The sequence below is a fragment of the Ambystoma mexicanum genome, chromosome 2p, assembly GCF_040938575.1.
Source record: "Ambystoma mexicanum isolate Mex_15411 chromosome 2p, UKY_AmexF1_1, whole genome shotgun sequence".
Lineage (NCBI taxonomy): Eukaryota > Metazoa > Chordata > Amphibia > Caudata > Ambystomatidae > Ambystoma > Ambystoma mexicanum.
The window spans coordinates 1,220,984,245-1,221,003,929 of NC_090923.1; the positions used below are offsets into that span (position 1 = coordinate 1,220,984,245).

Consider the following 19,685-nt stretch of genomic DNA (forward strand, 5'->3'; position numbering starts at 1 on the left):
GTGCCTAGTATCGGGTGGTTGCGCAGTTTCTTCGATAGCTTCGATCTGGGGACCCATAACCACTCTGCCAGAGTCACATTGCGTAGAACGTTGTTGTCTAGGTGGACCCATTGGAGGTCTTTCCTTTCTCGCAGATGTGGGATTAAGATCCTGAGCTGTGTGGCCTGATAATAGCGCTCTATGTCCGGTAGGCCAACCCCTCCTAGCTCTTTTGGCAGTATTAAGACATCGTAGGGGATTCTGGGTTTCTTTCCGTTCCACAGACAGTGTAGGATGGCCTTTCTGGCTTGCTTGAAGAATTGATCCGGAATTGTGATAGGCAATACCTGAAAGGGGTAGAGAAACCGTGGGAGGGACACCATTTTGATCGCATTCAAGCGTCCCATCCAGGATATTGTTAGCGGTTTCCATTTCTTGAGATCGGTCTTGAGAGCCTCGAGGAGGTGGGGAAAGTTGGCTTCGTAGAGGCCGTCGAGGTGTCGCGTTAGGTTAATTCCCAGATATCTCAATGTCGGGCCTCCGACGATCAGCCCGAGATGCGCAAGGGTGCTCTGGTGTTCCGGCGATGGTTCATGGAGTGGAAAAAGGGTAGATTTGGATTTGTTGATTTTAAATCCCAACAGTACGCCGTATTCCTCTATTAGCTGGATCGCTCTCGGAACGGAAGACGTTGGGTTTGACAGGTGGAGCAGAATGTCGTCCGCATACAAGGCTAACTTATATTCTTTATCGTTCACCTGGATTCCCTCCACTGCAGGATCAGCTCGTAGCATCACAGCGAGAGGTTCTAAGGACAGTGCGAACAGTATCGCCGACAGGGGGCAACCTTGTCTTGTACCCCTGCTGAGGGGGAACCATCGGGAGAATTGGGCGTTCGCGGAGACCGATGCTTTTGGAGACTTATAGATTGCTTTGATCCCTCGTCGGAGTGTGGGGCCTAGGCCTATCCTTTGCAATGTGGCCTCGAGGAATTGCCAGTCGACTCTATCGAATGCCTTTTCTGCATCAATTGAGAGTAGCGCTGGGTTGCTCTGTGAAGTTTGGGCCTCGTGGATTAAGTGAAGGGTTTTCCGGGTGGAGTCTGCTCCTTGTCTGCCTAAAATGAAGCCTACTTGGTCGTTGTGGATTATTGCCGGCATGTGTGACTCCAGTCTTGCAGCCAGGGTTCTCGTATAGATTTTGGCGTCGATGTTTAATAGGGATATTGGGCGGTAGGAGGCGCACAACTTTGGGTCCCTACACTCCTTGGGGATGACTGTTATCAGCGCCTCGGAGAAGGAGTCGGGTGCCACGCCGGAAGATAGGATGTTGTTGAATAGGGCAACCATGAATGGGAGGAGGGCATCTTTAAAGGTTTTATAGAACCCTGCTGTGTATCCATCGTTTCCGGGGGCTTTCCCCGTTGGGAGTCTTTTGATAGCTTCTTCGATTTCCTCTCCTGTTATGGGGGCTTCTAATGTGAGTGCAATATCCGTTGGGAGGGTGGGCAAGGGTGCCCGCTCCAGGTATTCATTTATAGCTTCCGTGCGCAAGGGGGCGCGTGCTGAATATAATTTTTCGTAAAAGTCGGCAAAAGCTTCAGGGACGCTAGGAGAAAGTGGTTCGTCAGAGTTCTCCTCTGCTTGAATCGTAGGCACCCACCTCTCTTGGCGTTGGCCTCGTAGTCTTGCGGCCAGCAGGGCGCCTGCTTTGTCCCCATGTTCATAGTGCTTCTGCTTCAGATGCTGTAGCTTGCGCGCTATGCTTCCCGCCTCTAGTTGTCTTAATTCCTCTCTCTTGTCGTTGGCCTCTTTAATCTTTCGTGGTCTGTCCTGATCGGCCGTCTGTGCCATGTGGTCCAGTTGTGTGATTTCGTTCCGGATCCTGTTTTCTATTAGTTGTCTTTCTCTTTTTTTTGCTGCTCCTTCTCGGATAAGTAGTCCTCTCCAGGTCGCCTTGCCTGCCTCCCAAACTGTGTTCATAGAGGTTTCCCCTGTGTTATTGATCGCAAAGTATTGGGTAATGTCCTGCTCTAGTTGTTCTCGAAAGATGGGGTCCTTGAAAAGGGTTTCATTACATCGCCATTTGGAACTTCTTCGCGGCAGGGCCATTTGGTCGAGGGTGACCGTGACCATATCATGGTCCGACCAGGAGACAGGGTTTATGACGGCTTCAGTCATCGCCGCGATGAGGTCTGCGGTTAGGTATACATAGTCTATTCTGGAGAAGGTTGCATGCGGCGCTGAGAAGAAGGTAAAGCCAGTTCGGTTGGGGTTGGCATGTTTCCATGCGTCGGTGAGGTTGTAGGCGGTCATCATGTCTGCAGCTAATGGGCGTCTGGGACCAGCGAGCGGGGGCGTAGAGGGGCGGCCCGATTGTCTATCCTGTTCCGGGTCCATCCACGTGTTCAGATCACCTCCGATAATTACTTCGCCTTCTGCTTCGCACATGATTTTAGGTATTATCTTCTGCAGGAATCTGTCTTGGCCTGTATTGGGGGCGTATATTGCCACGAGGGTTACCACCGTGCCCTGTATGCTGCCCACCAGGGCTAGTGCTCTACCGCTGACGTCCGTCCACGACTTTAAGAGTTCAAATTGGATCTTTCTGTTGATTAATACGCCAACTCCTGCCTTCTTCAGCGGGCCGGAGCCCCAATATTCCGCTCCCAGCTTGGCATAGAGAACCTTCCTCTACTCTCCCCTGCTATAGCGAGTTTCTTGCAAGAAAAGGATGTCTAGTTCAGCTCTCCTGAATTCTCTTGTCACCAGTGATCTTTTGGTGGGGGAATTAAGACCCTTAACATTCAACGTGCCGATTTTAAGTTTACCCTGCGTGCCATTTGCTTTATCATGTCTGTATGACATCAGTGCGTCCGTGGAGTTTCTTCGCATCGTCGTGAAGCCCATTGTAAGAAATTGCCGTATTGGAAGTGGCATTATATGTGCCTCCATTTGTCATTCCCCATTTCCCTCCCCTTCCCCTTCCCCGTAGGGTATTGGACTTCATACCCATCACCCTCTGTTCCATCGCGTCGATCTTTAATCCTACGGTGAGGGTTTGTAACTGTCCGTGACGGCATCCGAGTTGGACCGGATGTGAACAACCGGTCTACTGTCGGACCACCAGTGAGGGTCGTAACCGTACGACCCCGTTAACTAATAGTATCAAGGTAACCTTATTGAGCCCCCACCCCCCTTCTCATGTAATTACATAACAAACAACAGTGTGTCAGACGACAGGGATTCCCACTTCGAGCTAACATATTCTATGATACATGCGGTTTCGGGAGTCAGCCTTCCTCGGAATCTTCTTCTTGCTGGACTGGCAGTTCATTCCTCGTGTGGCAGAACCGCGAGCTAAGGGGTGCCATGATCCGTTATGTAAGTGGATTCCCTGCCAGGGTCTTGAAAGCCTGATTCGTCAGGATTTAGAACTTGAAGCCAGTATGTCATTGGTTGTGTTCAGGTGTGTCGTTGGGCCGCCTGTACTTTCTGGAGCCCTTTACTCGTTTCCTTCTCGGGCCCTGAAGTTCCCAGCGTGGTCTGTCCTGCGTTAGTGTTCCCTGAGTCCCCTCCTCCGGGGCCTGTCCGAGGAGGTCGGCCATGCATTCTCGAATTTGTTCTTCAGAGCGTAGTAGGAACTTTCTGGTTCCATGTTCAAACGTGAGGGAGAAGGGGTATCCCCACCTGTATCTCGTGCCCTGCTCTTTTAGCCATCTCGTGAGGGGACCGCATAAGCGGCGCAATGCCAGCGTCAATGATGAAAGGTCCTGGAAAATAGTAATCTGGGCTCCCCCAAGGGTAAGAGTGCCTCCAGACCTGGCCTTAGCGAGTATCTTCGTTCTGTCCTGATATCTGTGGAATCTGGCAAGGACTGATCTCGGGCCTCCTGGGGGGCCGCCGGCTCTGTGGATTCTCTCGGTCTTGAGTTCATCAATGTCTCCATCCGCAGTCAGGATTTTGACAATGTCATGTATAGTTTGCTTGAGGTCTTCTTCTGTCTCCCCTTCCCTCTCCGGGATTCCGAAAAACCGTAGGTTGTTTCTTCTTTCTCTGTTTTCTAAATCGTCTATCTTCAGGCGAATCTCATCCTCCTTCCTTTCTATGTTTCGTATTCTGAGCTCCATTTGGGTTTCTAGAGTGTCAATAGAGGCTTGGTTATTCTCGACCCCTTCGAGTCTCTCCTCGATGTTATCTATCCTTTGGGTCATCTTATCCATTTTGCCGCCAAGGTTTGCGCCCATGTTTCGGATTTCGGTTAAGAGGGCGGCGATATCCCCCTTTGCGGCAGCTGCACCCGTTTCGATGGCTTCTACCGACATTGTTGATCCAGGGTCGGGAGCCTGGGCTGGTGGTGTGTAGGCGTATTTGGCAAGCTTGCTTGGTATGTTCATGGAGGACTATCCAACGAGGAGGCACACGCCCCTGGATCGGGGGCCTTACCCTCGGAACCAATGTGTTGAGAGGCACTTGGTGGGTGTCAGAAAGTACCCGGGTGGTGGTCCTCGTGGCGTGGGTTCGTTTGGTGGGAGTGGGAGGAGGCACACACCCTATTTCCAGGGGCTCTACCCTCCGCACTGATCTATGTCCTTCGACTGGTTCAGCGTCTTTTTTGGGGGGTGTTGGGCGTCGGTATCGTCCTGTAGCAGGGCAGTGGCGGAGGTGTGTGGGTCCTAGTCTCAGGGCGAGGATTTGAGGTGCAGATGCTGGGGGGGGGGCAAGCGCCACCATGTAATGCACTGTCTTCCAATTGTCGGGCCTCTTGTCCTTATTCCGTTCTGCTTGTAATTTGGGGCCTTCCCAGAAGAGGGCACACGCCCCAGGAGTGGGGGCCCAACCTTCCGCCCCCCCTTTCGCGTGCTGGCAAATTCGCTGCGTGGGGGGAGACCCCCCGCGGCGGGGTCCTCCGTAGATGTGTAGTTATGTTCCACCAAGGGCAGTAGAGGTCGAGATGTTTCGTTCCACCCCTGCTGGTGCGCGGGTCCTCTGCAGCTAGACGGGGAGCGCGGCCTCGTGGGAGCCCGCGTTTCGGCCGGTGCGTGAGATGGTGGGGCGGTTCGTGGCAAGTCTCCCCTGGTTGTGGGGGGTTCGGGACTCCTGCTGGTGCGGGGGGGGGGTCCCGGCCGTGCGGCTATTCTAGCCTAAAAGGGCGGCGCGGGCCTCCGCCGGGGCGGTGCAGTCCGAGGCCCCCACGCTCGGGCAGGCACTCACCTCTGCGGGGCCGATCCCTAGTGGTGTGGGATCGGCCGTTCGAGGAGTCCGCTCCACAACGGCCCGGGGGGGGGCCGACCCTCCACGCGTTCCGGGGCGGGCGGCGGTCCGCTGCTTCCCCCTCCGGAGCCCCGGTGCCGCGCTGGTCTTCCTCGATGAGCGCCGGGGGCGGAGTCCAGTGCCGTGGGCCGCGGCCTTCTCCCGTGTCTGCGTCTCTGCCGGCGGGGGGAGGTCGATTCCTCTGGAGTTTTTCTCTAGAACCAAAGGTCCGATTTTGGCCGGGTTTTCGCTCAAGGGGTGGGGGGGCGCTTCCAATGGCTCAGGGTGTCGTTGTTGGGCACGGGGGGGGCCAAAGTGGGGGCTCAATTCACTTATGGGGGCCCGTGGGTCAGGAGCTCACACGGAGGCTGGCATCATCCGTGCGCCCCCTGGTGGCCAGTTAAAGCTGTTACTTTCAAGAAAGACTTCCATCACCTATCTGCATATTGCGCTTTAAAATATACTATTCGATAGTATGTGTTGGATATGTTTTACTCTCTTGCAGAGGAGAAAACTAATTTTTACTCTTGATATTGCGTTTACTCTCTAATTTGAAAAAGCATGCGTAAAATACTCCCAACTCAAAATCTTATCTGGAGCACTGCTTGCACACACATACCATAGTAGGAAGGCCCAGAAGTCATCCATTGATTCTCCTGTCCTCGCTCCAGACCCTAGCTACAAGTGTGCAACCATGACATTCAACTACTGCAGCTGAGGCAAGGAAGCATGCTACGGAAATGGGCCCATTCATTAGTAAGCCGCTTCACAACTAATGAAGCAGTTTCCTAGAAGGGTTACTTTGACTAGATGTGAGAGGTCATGCTTGCACTGGTACACAGTAAAGGAGCCAACATGTTTATCCGACAGAACGGCCCCATTTCCTATTTTGGTATTTGATGCAGCTAAGACCAGGCGCAAAAAAAAGTAGAGAGGTATGGAAGGAATATTTATAGGAGAATCTTGGAATTACTGTAGATAGAACTGTAAGGTTTGTGGAGACTTGTTGAATCAGATTACAGAAACCAAAATGTGATGGTGAGGGCAGTGGAAACATGCAACTGTCAGGAAACTGTAGTTGAATTGTACATGTTTGCATTACATTACATATATTTTTTAAACATTTCAAAGAAAGAAATCCACCTCTGCTTCCTGTAGTCTACGTTCAAACCACCCTTTGGCACCCTCAAGGGACTGGATCTGCAGACGCAGCTCTTCCACAGTCTGCTGTAGGCTCTCCAACTCTCTGCTCCGGGCCTGAAAAAACAGAGGCCAGTAGAAGTCAGTAAAAATTGTAGAGAGAGAACAGCTTGTGGCTCATAGCTGAGACAGCCGGTGGCGCTTGGCTTGCAAACTGGCATGAACCATGTCCAACTCCTATCCTTGAGGCCACCAACAATCAAGTAGGGCATTATTATAAATAGCTATCGGCAAAATATTTTAAACATATACATTAACGTGACCGGATTCACTGCATGCATTTAGAACAGGTCAAGAGCAAGCAGTGACAGGGGGTGTTTACCACCCACAAAAGCACACTCATGACTTGGCCCTGGTGGTTCAGACTCCTCCAATCATGAACCCAACTTGTAGAGGCCGGCCACAGGAGTACTCCACATGTCTCTAAAAGTGATGGCATTCCTTTTGTAAATTGGCTAACTGTGAACATTGAGCTGGACTGAGATTAGTAGTACAATTTCAACTAATCAAAAAGACACACATTTCTACTGATGCCCTTCATTGCCTACTGCCTTCCTGAGCAGCCCTCTCTCCCGTTTCCCAACAAACCATTGCCTCATGATTGAACTGGCCTTCCATATCTCTTCCTTGGATTTTTGAACATTCGGAATTCTGATCCGACCCATCAATCGTTTTTCCCCTGTATCTCGATTACTGAGCTGACCCCTCTGTCTTTCCTCCATATACTCCCCAATACAGCCTGGTCAGAATATCACTCAAACTCACCCCATTGTAAGTAGCTTGCTGCTGCCTGTCAAATCTGATATCTATTGTATGTCCGTGTGCGATCTAAGGAGCATTGTTCTTCCCAGTATATAACTAAATCCAAATTTAAATACATACTCCCTTCATTGTTTAACAAATTACTTGCCTCTCGATAATGTTCTTTTTGATGGATGTTCCGACCACAGGTTCCTCATCTATGATATCCCTAACCCACTGCAGCTGAGTTCCAGACACCTTTCTGCCACCAGGGTGCGCATCACTGCTGCTCATTGGATCTGTCCGACGCCTCTATGTGCCCCGCACCGGAAAGGATGCTGGGGCCAATATATATAGCAGTGTCACACTCAAAGACCTCAGTTCCACTCCTCTTCCCTGGAACTCAAGCTGAAGAACCACAGAACCAATGATATACTAGCTTTCTGCAATGAGAGGTAGGTAGGGAGGGTGATGAGGAATCCGTGGGAGGAACATCCATTAGGAAGAATTACCGAGAGGTAAGAAATGTGTTCTTACAATGGATTCCTTCCTCCCACGGATTCCTCATCTTTGATAAGACTACCAAAGCAGTATGTAAACCTCGAGGAGGGAAGAAGCAAGAACACCACCTAAACACAAAAACTCTGGAGGACTGATCTACTAAAATGGGCAAACTGGTACACAATGGAATCCAAGCAGTAATGCCTAGCACACGTATGGATGCCCACACGTTGCCACCTGGCAAATATCTAGGACATCCCCCCTGACCTCCTGGTAGAATGAGCTCCGAGACCCTCAGGCACATGCTTTCCAGCCAGATCGTAGTACTCTGAGATGCAGAGAAGGATCCACAAGGACAGAGTTGGTTTGGCGACAGCCCTGCCAGCACCAGCATAACCAATGAAAAGCTGGTCATCTCTAGTATGAGAGACGTAGAGCTTAAGGGCCCCTACCTTGTCCAGCCGATGGAATTATTCCTCGGCCTTGGAAGGGTGAGATGGAGGCAACAATATAGAAAAATGGATCTTCTGAGAGAGATGGAAATCCAAGACCGCCTTCGGCAGAAAGGAGTTTTCTGACTCTCAATGTCACCTTCTCTTTAAAAAAAAAACAAATAGGGAGGTAAAACAGACAACGCCTGGAACCCACTCACCCATCTCACAGAAGAGATGGCAACCAGGAAAATCTACATGTCAATCTACATGTCACACCTCACAATTTAACATGCACATACATGTTCTTTTTTGTAGACACAGAATACAAATTGTTGTATTTGAAAATTGGTCATGTCCTGATGAAGGCTGCGAATGCTGGGAACCACAGTTATGGTTCATGAGAGGACCGAAACACACTGTCGAATTTTTATGAAATAACGACACTGCAAACAAGGGGCAGGTCAAGCACAAATAAGGATTGAAATGACTCTGTAATAAGTCTGAGTTTTTGGTCACACATTACATAAAGGTGTGAGATCTATGCAAATATAGGCCTAAAATTCAAACAATCGGGTTTTTTGTGTCAGAAAATTAAATGAGATGGCAATATCCGTTATATAAATAAGTCTGAATGTCCAAATGTGGTTTGAAAAATGTGTATATATGAATTATTTTTGATAAATTGTTCTTGACATATGAATAAAAATATATTTTCATATGAATAAAAATATATTTTGTCTAAATAACCAAAAGTAGTTTATTAGAAATGGATTGAAACAAATAGTGTGTGACTTAAAAGTCTTGATCATTGCAAGAGAATATACCAAGCAGATTCAAGTCACAAGGAGAAAATAATAGGCAAATGCAAGTTGTGTGTTCATGTGAGAAAGCCTGGCAGGAAAGCACATCAGGCATCGTCAAGGTAAACAGTTGGTAATATACAATGCCCAAGGAAGTCCTGATAAGGATACATTAGGACTAACAAAAGGATGTAAAAACATATTGAAGAAGAGAGAAAACCTGGCAGGAGAGTACACCAGGTATCCTCGTAAAGTTGAACAGTGTGGAATATACAATACCAAAGGAAGCCCTGATAAGAATACATCAGGACTAGCAAAAGGCTGTGGAAACATATTAAAGAGGAGAGAAGGTATTACCCAAATTGTTCGTTTACAATTGTTCGAATGAACAATTGACCGAATTTAAAAAGGTCACAATTGACCTTTTCACAATTGACCGTATATATATATATATCTGTTTGGTAATATATATTTATTTATATATATAGGGGTTTTGGGGGTTTGGCATTAGGTGGGGGGTTATGGGGGGTTTCCCCCCACATATAGGTTACAATTGACCTTCACAATTCGGTCAATTGTGAAAAGGTCAATTGTAATTCGAACAGTTGTAAAACGAACAATTCGTATACAACCGGAGAGAAGACCTGGGAGGAAAGTACACGAGGCATACCAACAAGATACCGACTAAAAGCCAAATTGTTTCAACCAATTACAATCACAATATATCAGTTGTGTTGTTGATCAAGAGAATCTTAAGGAACCAATATTCTTGAATATAAAAACAGAGTGAAGAGAAATCCTGGGGAAGGGATCCACCCTATGGAGCAACTCGGAACAGTAAGAAACTCTTTGAAATCTGTACTTTCCCCCTATATGGGGGCCACAGAAATTGTAAAGGTGAGAAAGCATTTCTGTTTGCCTGACACCAATGCTTAACCATACACAGACCCAATACCATATAATCAGAAGTATGTTGCATCTCGGCACAGAGACGCCAATAAGAACACCAAAGTCCTTAGTTGGAGGAGGAGATTCCCGGACGCAAAGCCGAATGGCAGGGAAGGAGCCACGCACAGCGGCCTCTGCGGTGCAGAGCGCAGGGAGCCTGGATGTGAGACCCCCTGATCAGCTCGTAGCATGCAAAACTTTGCTGAATTCCAGGAACGCCAGGGGCAACAGCTCCTAACAGCCTCCACGTCGAGCATCCGAGAAAAAGAAATCCATGAGCACCAGCGATGCCTGAAGAAGGCCGCCACAAGCAGCAGCACCTGAATGGCAGATGGAGACTAACACTGCCAAGACCGGCATCACCGACACTCCCTGAGGGAAGAGCCAAAAGAAACCAAGTATGTGGGCCACACATAAAGAAGTAAAGTGGGCGGTTGATTGCTACGAGGGGTGATTCAAAACATGAATCATTTACCAGCTAAGGAGCCCAGCAACAATATAAGTTAGGACCGAAGATCCCGAGTGATAATGAACAAGCCAAGAAAAAGACAAAGTCAAGAGAAATATATTACAAAGTACAGAGAGGAGAAAGGGACACAAACCCTGGCAGAATGTTACAAGGTATGTCCATGGGCTAGAGAAACCCTGTATAGCCTACAACAGGGCCAGAGTGCCCCAAGGGACACAAGAATTGATGAAAACCACGAGAAGAAGAATATTTAAGTAAAAAGTGTAAGATTCATAGTAACGTCCAAATTGACTGAGCTTAAAAGCCTGAATGCGTGATTTGGCTGAATTTCAGCCGTTCGAAAATTGTGAGCAGCCGAAATGTTTGACCAAATCACACATTTGGTGCTGGTGGCTGCGAGGGTGTCCCCCGCGCCCTTGCTCACTATATTGTGAGCCGGGGTTGCGGTGGTGTCCCCCGCAGCCATCCCAAAAAGCGACAAAAAAAAAAAGGAAAGGAACCTGCGGCGCCGGTTCCCCATCACAGAAGTTAAAGGAAACAGGCGCTGCAGGGACATTGCAAGTCGGCGGCAGCAAGGTAAGTAGGGGAGTGGTGGTGAGTGGGTGGGGTGTGGGGCAGTGGGGGCCAAGTCAGAAATGTTCAGGGGACAAAAGACCGAAGGTTATTTCGGAAAAATAATCTTCAGTCTTTTCTCCCTCAAACATTTGGATCTCAGGCTTTCAACCTTGATCCAGATCCACGATACTGTGGAGTTGGAATGGTAGAGGGAGCAAGGTGGGCTTCAAGATAAGAGTGTTGGAGGAGGGTAAGTAGAGAACCCCATTGGATACAAGCATGAAAGCTTTGATGAATTGAATGATCATGAACTGAGTGACTCTGGTACCTTTTGGTGAGACGAAATTGGATTTTGAACTTTCTAAATTCTTTTTTGTGAGAACTGTGGTGGTGACCCAGACCAGGAACTGTGTCCTTGGGTAAACATTTACTTTGATGATTGCTAGAATAGGGGGGTCATCTAGGAGGTGGACAAACCCGAAGGTTAAAGCCTGTTCCTTTGTTTTATTTATTTATGTCATATGGTAGGACCAGATAGTTGGAAAAGTTAGGACTGAGGAATGATCTGTAGCTACTGTGACATCCTGACAAGCACCTTAGTTTTAGTTTCTTAAGAAGGGAATGCCCTTTTAGCAGTAGGACAAGAGAGGACTTATTTTTTAAATTAAATAAAACTGAGTCAGATGTGGGATCGGTAAGACCCAATACAGGGTGCCAAACTCCCCCATTCAAGCCTCCCCTCAGTCGATAGGATTTGATATTTTCAGGCCTAAGGATATTGCCAAAAACAAAAAGGCATGTGATTCCCACTGTGGTCAGCATTTCCGCTCCATCAGTATTCCCACATGCTAAACATCATGGATGAAGGGAAAGCAGGGATGCTGATCCTGTTGGATCTTTCTGCAGCTTTCGATTTGATAGATCATGAATATCTTCTACACACCGTGAGCGATATTGGCCAGTGCTCTGAAGAGGCTGTTGGCTGGTTCCGGTCTTTCCTCTCAAACCGAGAGTCTAGACTCAGTGGGGATCAGTCTTCTCTCCATCAGAGACCAGCACATGTCGGGTGCCCCAGGGTGCATGCAGCTCGCCTGTGCTTTTCAATCTTTATATAAGATCACTTTGCACACTCTTGGACATCCTAGGTGTATTTTTTACAAACTATGCTGATGACACCCAACTAGTCATGTAAATTAGCGTTGAACATTCCAAAGCCCCAATCACCTTAACCAACATCTACAATCAAATCGAAAGCTGGATGTCAGAAAACTGGCTATGCCTAAATAGCAGCAAAACTGAGATTCAAATTGATGGCTCACGGCAAGCCCGGAGCAAACTCAGTGCAGACTACAAATGTTTCTAAATAAGCAATAATGAAATCCAAGTCCAACAGAAGGTAAAAATCCTGGCCATCCAATTGGAGGCCTCCCTAAATGCAGATGCCCACGTAAATTACATAATTCAAACCTGCAATTACCAATTACGCCTACTCAGGAACATTCGCCCCTAAATTACAGAGAGGAACTGTGCCCCAATCGCTCGAGCAACTGTATTGACCGGACTAGACTGCTGTACCTCCTTACTAAGTGGAGCCTCTATTTTTAACCTTAAGAAGTGTCAGATCATTCAAATCGATGCTATACGCATTGTCAAAAACATCTCTAGAAGAATCCACATTTCGGAACATAGAAGAGACCTACACTGGTTGCCGATACTGGAGTGAATACTTTTCATAATGGGCAGCATAGTCCATTGCTGCCTCTTTGCTACAGCCCGGAGTACCTCAAACCATTGGTCCCTCCCCATCATCCCTCCAGAACCCTTTGTTCTTCCAAACAAGCTCAAGTACAGGTCCCAAGCGTCAAACGCACAAATGGCCTAGGAAGATCGTTCCCTGCAAAAGCAGCACCTTTTTGGAACACATTGCCACCCGTACCTAGACTAACATCTGCGGCAAAATCCTTCAGGAAATCACTGAAAACTGTACTCTTTAAGTGAATCAAGTGCTTAGCACTTCCTTCTGCCTAGGATAAACAGACTTTTCCTTTTGCATACATTTTCTCCTTTTTACACTTTTTGTACAAGAGATTGGGCAGGTTTAGGTTTATGTTAGTATAGGCCATTTTGATTTGACAGACTCCACTAGAACTGTTTTGTTCATCGTTTGAAGGTTGTGAATACTCCCATCTTAGTTATCGGGCAGAATAGGAGTTTCTCCAACCCCAACATTATCAATAAAGGTTTTACAAATTGTATTCATTGTATCAGTGTCAATACTTGCAATACCATGCCATCCCTACACATGGAAGGATAATTGTCGCCCCAGACTGTGTGGCAGGAGTATGAGAGACGGAGCCTGAAGGAAACCACTACGAACAGAGGTGTGGAACGCTCTCCTTTCGGCTATATTTTCCCCATCGAATGAAAGACCTCCTTGAATATTGCCCACCTCACAATTGTTTAAGTTATAAGATCATGGATGTTTATTCTGTAAACACTTACAGTCCTTCCTTTATCTCACTGATCGTGGATGTTTTATATGCTTGTGCCCATCAACATGATTGAAGTTTGAATTGAGTGTACTTTCCGCTGCATTGGATCGCTTTTGATGGTCTCACTGTTGCCCAGTTTATTGTTTGTTAATTGTCACTGTATCCTGCAGGGAAGTTTCTCTTCAGTTTTGTATTTTACAAATGCTAATAAACAGAACTTGAAATAAATACAACCCCCCACGAGGTGACCATAGGGCCAGGCTGCAACTAATTTAGTTCAAATACCTCCACAGGGTATACTTCTCCAAGGATTAACTGAGCAAGTGGGGGCGAGGGGTTGATAAATGCCCCAAATGTAGCATACACACGGGTACATTCTTCATGTAGTATGGGACTGCCCCAAAATACAGAGGTTCTGGACTAAAGTGCAAAGGGAGGTGGAATGGGTACTGGAGAGAGCAGCGCTGCTGGAGCCTAAAAACATGCTGTTGGGCATATGGAGTGACATGGAGGATGATATATATATGAGGATATTCCTAAATACACTATGCATAATAGCAAAGAGGGTGATAGCAGAAGGTTGGATGAAACCAGGCAGTCTCTCTATAGCGATCTGGCAGAGAGGGATAGATGCCATTAATAGCTAGGATTGGCTTGTGTACAAAGGGAGGGGATGCCCTAACAAACACGAGAGGATACATAGGGAGGCATGGAGATGAACAGCGGGCTGGAAAGCAGTTCAGGGGGGGCGTAAGAGCGGGGGAGTTAGACAGAAAGTGGATGGTCACAGGCCCGGGGTAGGAGTTGGGGGGATCGGAGAGCTTTGCATGAAGGGGGGAGCAGAGGGGAGGGAGCCGGGAGGATTGAGGGGGTGGACTTGCAATGTGACAGTTGACTTGCTTGGTTTTCTTGGTGGTGGCTTTGTCTCTACAAAAAAGCTAAATAAAATGTGTGCTTTAAAAAAGGAACTCTTTATCGAGGAAGCAGAGCGAGATGGCCTCCCCCAGACCCAATTACTGGTACCTCGAAGTCACTGGTAGAAAGTACTGGAGCTGCCCTATTCTCATCTCACGGCCATCCTTCAAGGGATAGGGAAGACCCAAAGCCAAGTAATACATGGTTACTATTCGCCTGGGGTGTATTTAGATGTGAAGAACTTTAACTACTTGTGAAATCTAACAGAAGACTGACACCACCCCAATACCCCAAGCCCCATTACAACCCCTCCCTATGATTGAGGTACCTTTTTCGCGAATCGCTAAAGATATTGTTGGACCCTTAGAAACTTCCAAATTTAGGAATAAATGTATTCTGGTTATAGTTGACTACGCTACTCGGTTTCCCGCAGCGTTCAGTTACGAAACACCAGGCAACAGATATTAAAGCATCTACCCACCTTTCTTTCCCGAGTTGATTTTCTTACGGAAATCCTTACGAACCAGGGCACTACCTTTTTGTCCCGGTTTACGTCACAGGTAAAAGAACTCCTCCAGATTAAAATGCTCCAAACTTCTGTATATCATCCCCAGACAGATGATCTTGTCAAACGTTAGAGGATCCTGCATAAGTTGGTAGAGATCTATGGCCGTAATTGGGATGTAATAATTCCCTGGACCCCAATTAGAAAGACCCCTCAAGTTTCATTGGGTTACACACCTTTTGAGCTTTTGTACGTAATGGAACCGCAAGATGTCTTAGACATGCATAAAGAGGCCCGGGAGTAGGCCACATTGCCCCTTTCCCAAACCACCCAGAAGCTCAAAGCCCATATGAAAGGCTGTTTGGAATGTCGTGCACCAACATCTCAGAAGAGACCAAGAACATCAAAAGTTCCTGCATGATTGACAGGCTGTAGCCCGATCTGTCTCCATAAGAGATTTGGTCTTGATTCCCATACTCATCTCAGAGAATAAAATGATTTCCAAGTGGCATGGGTCCTATAACAGAAAGGCAAGGTCCCTTGAATGATGTGGTCGCTCAACCAGAACGCTGACAGGAACATCAGGTCTACCACATATATCTCCTTACATATAGGAAGACCGATCCAGTAGAGCAGCATTTCTTTCATCATATTCGCCCTCCCCCTGAGGCAAACCTTACAGAACCCTGGATACTATAAGAAACATTTCTGAATAAAGAACTGACAGCCATGCTTAAGTCGAACCTTCTGATAGTCTTTGGTCATCTCCCATTGTGCTGGTAGCCAAGTCAGATGCAAGTTGGCGTTTTTGTATCGACTTTCAAAAACTTAACTCCATCTCTAGTTTCAATAACTAACCCATTACACAAATAGATTAGCTCATTGAGAGGCTCATAGAGGCCCAACATATATCCACCTTAGACCTAACAAAAGGATTTTGGCAGGTCCCCCTTAATTCATTGCACAAGGAGAAAACTGCTTTTTTCCACACCCCAAGTGCTATTCCAATTTACGGGCCTTTAGTTTGCACGGGGCCCTCGCCACTTTTCAGGGTTTCATGGACAAAGTGATCTGCCCCTAGTCATCCTTTGCCAGCACATACCTTGAAAATATCATCATACATAGTAAAACCTAGCCAGAGCACATTCAACACCTATATGAAGTCACCAGAGCCCTTCGGAAAGCAGCTCTTATAGATAACCCCAAGAAGTGTCACCTGGCTTAAAGGGCTGTAAAGTACCTGGGATATTTTGAAGGAAAATGGCTAATCCAACCCCAATTAGAGAAAGTCAAGGTGGAGTAATTAACATCTATTCTCAAAACCAAACAGGACCTTCGGGCTTTCTTAGGGTTGACTGGGTATTGTAGAAGATTTATACTGAACTATTCTACCCTGGCCGCACCCCTTACTTTAAGGAAGGCATGATATCAACAGTAAGACAGACAAGTGACCACAGTTCACAGGTGTTTATTTAACTTCAACAATGGTGTGATAAACGCCTATCTAACCCTAAATCTACAGATGGAAGCAAGCTATGACCATCAAAAAATAATAATGCAGTCCTGGTGGAGTCCCTGTCAGATGGAAATGTGCAATCTCTAGTACGATCTTCCGATGGGTTTTGGGGATTACTAACAGAGTTGTACTAAAGCCTTCTGTGGATGTTTCTTTCCTATATAGCAGTCCTTGCTTTAAGAAGAAAAAAATGAATCCTTCCTTTCTCTACACACTCCCCTTTGGAAATGGTTTGTAAGAAAGCCTCTGCAAGGGCTGGCTGATTTCGCTGGGCGTAGGCCAGGTCAGGATAGTTGGTAAACTCTTCTCCCTTTTTCACTTCAGTGGTAGATGGTTCATCAGCTTCCCCAAAGCCTAAGGTACCTCTCTCCATTTCTTCTAGTTCACGTTCTTTAAAACAAGGAAATAGAGCCTTTTCAAGAATCCCTTGGGCAATTTTGTCCACACAATGTACTTCAAACGGGATTACGCCATGGTTATGTAAGAGAACCTTTATGTCTCCATGGAAGTCGGGATCGATGACGCCTGCTAGGACGTCTATGCCAAACTTCCAAGCCAGGCCAGATTTTGGGGTCAATCTTATATAACACCCAGGAGGGGGTATCAAAACGAAGTCTGTAGGAATAATTCACTTTTCCCAGGAGGAATAGTAGCCTCTCTACTGCTACAGATATCAAAGCCTATTGATTCTTTCATGGCAATAGAGGGTTGGAGGCTCTATGACTAAGCTTCTGGAATTCTAGGGTGCCCCAATTTGTTTCAATTGAGTCACATCTCACTCCTGACACCACATGTAAGGAAGGCATGGCATCAACAGTAAGATAGACACAAGTGACCAATGGTGTTTATTGAACTTCAACAATGGTCTGATAAACGCCTATCTAACCCTAAATCTACAGATGGGAATAAGCTACGACCATCCAATAATAATAATGCAGTGCTAGTGGAGTTTTGTCATAGTAAAAAGGCCAATACTTAAACAAAACTATTGCCAATCCTTACTGCTAAATACAAATAGTGAGGGGGTAGTGTTCATGAAAAAGAAAGAAGTGTTCACAAAATGATATGTCAGGATGTTCAGGCCGTTGGCCTCCCTTCCCCACGTTTTCAGCACAGGACAAGGCAGTTCACTCGAGCAACGCACACACTCTGGCTTCTTCAGCACGAGGATACAGTTCCATTACCAGCATCAGGGCCTTCTGTACCCAAGTCTCTTTACTTTAAAGTCTTTTGATTCGGAGGGCCTGATGTACCAAAACAAAATGCAAAGTTTCTTTCCTCTTATACGTACTCCATTCTTGTGATTCACCCTGGATCCCCCCCTCAGCCGGGCTCAGATCCCTTTATATCAACGTTCACTACTGAGGCTCAGATCCCCTATTCACAATGCGCAGAGAATATTCTTTCTCGGGTGACACACGGTTCACCCCGGATCCCCCTCAGCTGGGCTCGGATCCTTCCTCTTCCACAATTAGTCTCCCTCAGCTGGGCTTGTTCCAATTTCAGTTCGCATTAATCTATTGAAAACATTCAAATATGCACAGGGTTTAGCTTAACCCGTTGCAGGACCACTTCGATCTCCAATTTGCCTTTACACAATTGCTAACCTGCTGCATACCTAACAGGGACCTTCGAATGAGCACCCATGTGGCACCGTACCACTCTGTCTATGGTATCTTTCTGGGCTTCCAGAGGTTCACTCACTCCTCTGGTTTTCTATTATATTCATGTTGCTTGTTACATACTTTCACACAGTTCTCTTTAGATTTTGTCATACAATGTTGCAACTTGCAAACTTGGTTCTAACACAGGCTGGTCTGGCATCAATCTCTCCGACTCACCAGCTATGCTGTCTTTATTGGCGCTGCTTTGTTGTAGGAGCCAAGGACATTACCATGGAGGCAACTGTTCCTCCCCGCCTTGGTTATTGATGCGGGAGAGCCCAGGTACCTCCGACACACAATGCAGGTTTCTTCAGTTTTAGTCTCCGGTCTTAGGTTTCTTAATTTCCAAGGTTCACAAATATAACGGTCTGAAAAGGTCAAGGGCACTTCCCTCCTTGTAACACTCTCTGGTCTCGTCTTTCTCCTTGTATTAAACTTCCATCTTGGAACTGCTGCTTCCTCATGTGCTTTGCCTTGCTCAGAGTGTGATTTTGTGCTCCGCCTTTTATCCGTGTGGGGAAGAGTGATGGAAGTCAGGTGTGCGTAATGATCAGTAATTGCCTGACATTGCCTGACCATTGTATTGGGACAGGTCAGGTATACGGTGCTGGTGTTAGTCCGTTTTTGCTCACAGTGAGCTGTCTATGAGTAAGTGTTCATGTCGGGAAAGGGCGGGGGGGGGGTTGAGTTCCTAAGTATCCTACCTGGTAGGATGGGGAAAAGGTGTTACAGGGAAGGGGATACCATGTCTCACCATCCAGTGTCCCACTCCCACTCCCCGAAGACCCTTAATCCAGGTGATCATCCCACACTGGTCCACCCCCAGGAACTAGATCCAAAAGCGATGGCTGTGTCCTGGCCACTTGGATGAAAGATCCCCAAAGGCTAGCGGGTGAGGCACCTTCATGTTTCTCACATAACATATAAACGAAAAACTCCCGGCCAAATAAAATCATCTGAAGCTGCTTAGACCAAAAAGCTTTGATGGGGTAAAAACACATCCTCTGTATTGAGCCGTATTGAAAATCCCTAAATTTAACAGAATTTATTCTACAAGTTGATGCCTCCAAAGTAGGCTTGGGGCAGTACTTTCACAAGAACATGATGAGTTAGAACATCATATGTTTTGTATCAGCCGAAGGTTGATTGCCAGGGAGCAGGTCTATGCCACAGTGGTGTTAGAAGCCTTAGCCATAAAGTGGGCTGATGTCAGCCTATGTTACAATCTGATCGGGAGAAAATTCAGGCTGATAACAGACCATTTCACCTCTGACCTGGATGAGTTTCCAGAAAGATTCCAACTCTTGAGGTTTTGGATATACAAGCCTTTATCTTACATTTTCCTTAGTCGTTTTCCACTTGGTTGTGAAAAGGGGGAGGAGAGGGCAAGACTCCCATTTAACGCGGGGGGTATATGACGAATCTGGGAAATTCGTCCCTTCTCCCCAAGAGGGAGCCGACCTTATTGAGGCGAGGGAGGTGAGTCCGCACCACAAAACCCTCCCAAGGGGTGTGTGCAAGCGGGACCTCACTGGGAATGACTTTACCTTTGGTGACAAGAACTCCTGGGGTAGAGCAAGACATCCTGTGAAATCTGTACTTTCCGCCTATACGGGGTCCACAGAAAATGTAAAGGTTAAGGTGAGAAAGCCTTTCTGTGTCTGAGAAAGAGAAAGCCATGAACACTGGCGAGGCCCCAAAAAGGCGCCACAAT

General features: G+C 47.1%; 1 protein-coding gene across 2 annotated transcripts in view; it reads right to left on the reverse strand.

Moving 5' to 3' along the window:
- GRIPAP1 (GRIP1 associated protein 1) overlaps nt 1–19,685 on the reverse strand; it is a 1,613,923-nt gene that overhangs the window by 1,061,575 nt on the left and 532,663 nt on the right. For both annotated transcript variants that reach the window (XM_069645489.1, XM_069645490.1), the window contains one exon: nt 6,375–6,488. In XM_069645489.1, coding sequence (XP_069501590.1) covers nt 6,375–6,488 — 114 coding nt within the window. The remainder of the gene's footprint in view (nt 1–6,374; nt 6,489–19,685) is intronic.